The 1,430-nt window shown below is 31.5% G+C and overlaps 1 protein-coding gene across 7 annotated transcripts in view; it reads right to left on the reverse strand.

The window, feature by feature from the left end:
• Positions 1-1,430, reverse strand: part of LOC107557456 (focal adhesion kinase 1-like) — a 69,357-nt gene that overhangs the window by 58,494 nt on the left and 9,433 nt on the right. For 6 of the 7 annotated variants that reach the window (XM_016240877.1, XM_016240876.1, XM_016240874.1 and 3 more), the window contains exon 1: positions 196-310. The exons of the other annotated variant lie outside the window; for it this stretch is intronic. In XM_016240877.1, the coding sequence (XP_016096363.1) occupies positions 196-303 (108 nt within the window). In that variant the 5' untranslated portion in view covers positions 304-310. Of the gene's footprint in view, positions 1-195; positions 311-1,430 lie in introns of those variants that run through there. 7 annotated transcript variants of the gene reach the window in all.

The raw sequence follows: 1,430 nt of genomic DNA on the forward strand, positions 1-1,430 counted from the left end.
ATGCATTACTTTTAAAAGTAACTTTCCCCAACACTGCTTACAAGTATATAACAGTATATACTAATATGCATCTTTGCATTAATTTGGTTTCATGCAACTTTAATCCCAAGTATTCAACTTAAGCCAGAGACATACTGGCTAAATACTTGAAAATGCACACATTTTAATTGCTTGCAATAGAAAGCATCCTCTCACCTTAACCGATTCCAACAAACTTTTGGGGAAGAACCGCCGTAGTCCGACGTCTTTTCTGCCAAACAGAGAAACAGAGCAGAAATCTGAGCGCAGATGCAAAGACGTCATCGCAAACTCACAGCAGCCCATCTGGAGAACGGATCGCATCACACTCCCCGGGACCGAGTCTGATCTATAAACGCATGCTGGACGACATGTGGACCTAATGAATCAACTTTTCCAAACATCATTCTACAGAACCTCGCATACATGTGTAAAACATTACTATAACAATGAAAATCGCTTTTAACAAAATGCACCAAATAAATGATTCAGCTTTGTCATGGTAATGCATTTCCAACCTCTCCGTTCTGCATTAATTATGCATGTTTTGATGAGAAAAAAAAAAAACGGTAGTGAAGTAAAACTAAGGCTGGGTTGCCAGGTTGTGAAAAACCCTGTTAACATCATATTTTCCCTTTTAAATTAACAAACAATTTAATCAATTTGTCGCACTGACATCATCATAACCATCCTTTTATCCTTTCCATCCTTATGACTAATTCACATAGATTACAATAAAAGAAAACAAACGGGACTATGTTACACAGATTCAGCACACAGTTTCTACCCTATTCTGTTGTTCAGAGCAGGGCTACTGTCAGTAACTAACATGAAAACGATTTAAAAAAAAAAAAAAATCTTACTTAACAAATAAATAAAAAATATAGTTTAAGTGAAATAAAATATATAAATAAAGCTTTATTTTATTTAAAAAATAAATGACTAAAATTACTAAAAATCTAACTATATAGACATTAAAAGAACTGAATACAGTACATTAAATATACTATGTACTTTTTTCCTCATAACATATTATTAACTATTGGTCAGTTAAGCATAATATGATGCTGTAATGTTTATAATACAAAAATTATATAAGATCACTTAATATCTAATATTAAAGATATATTATTTTAAGATATATATTTCTATATTTTATAAATACATTTTAAACATTAAATATATGGGAATTATGTTATATACATCCAACAGTTTCTGCCCTAATATGTGACCCTGGAGCACAAGACCAGTCATAAGGGTACATTTTTCAAAATTGAGATTTATACATCAACTGAAAGCTGAATAAATAAGCTTTCCATTGATGTATGGTTTGTTAGGATGGTAGAATATTTAGACAATATTTGGCCGAGATACAACTATTTGAAAATCTGGAATCTGAGGGTGCAAAAAAA

Source organism: Sinocyclocheilus grahami, unplaced genomic scaffold, assembly GCF_001515645.1.
Source record: "Sinocyclocheilus grahami isolate Dianchi unplaced genomic scaffold, SAMN03320097.WGS_v1.1 scaffold603.1, whole genome shotgun sequence".
Classification (NCBI taxonomy): domain Eukaryota; kingdom Metazoa; phylum Chordata; class Actinopteri; order Cypriniformes; family Cyprinidae; genus Sinocyclocheilus; species Sinocyclocheilus grahami.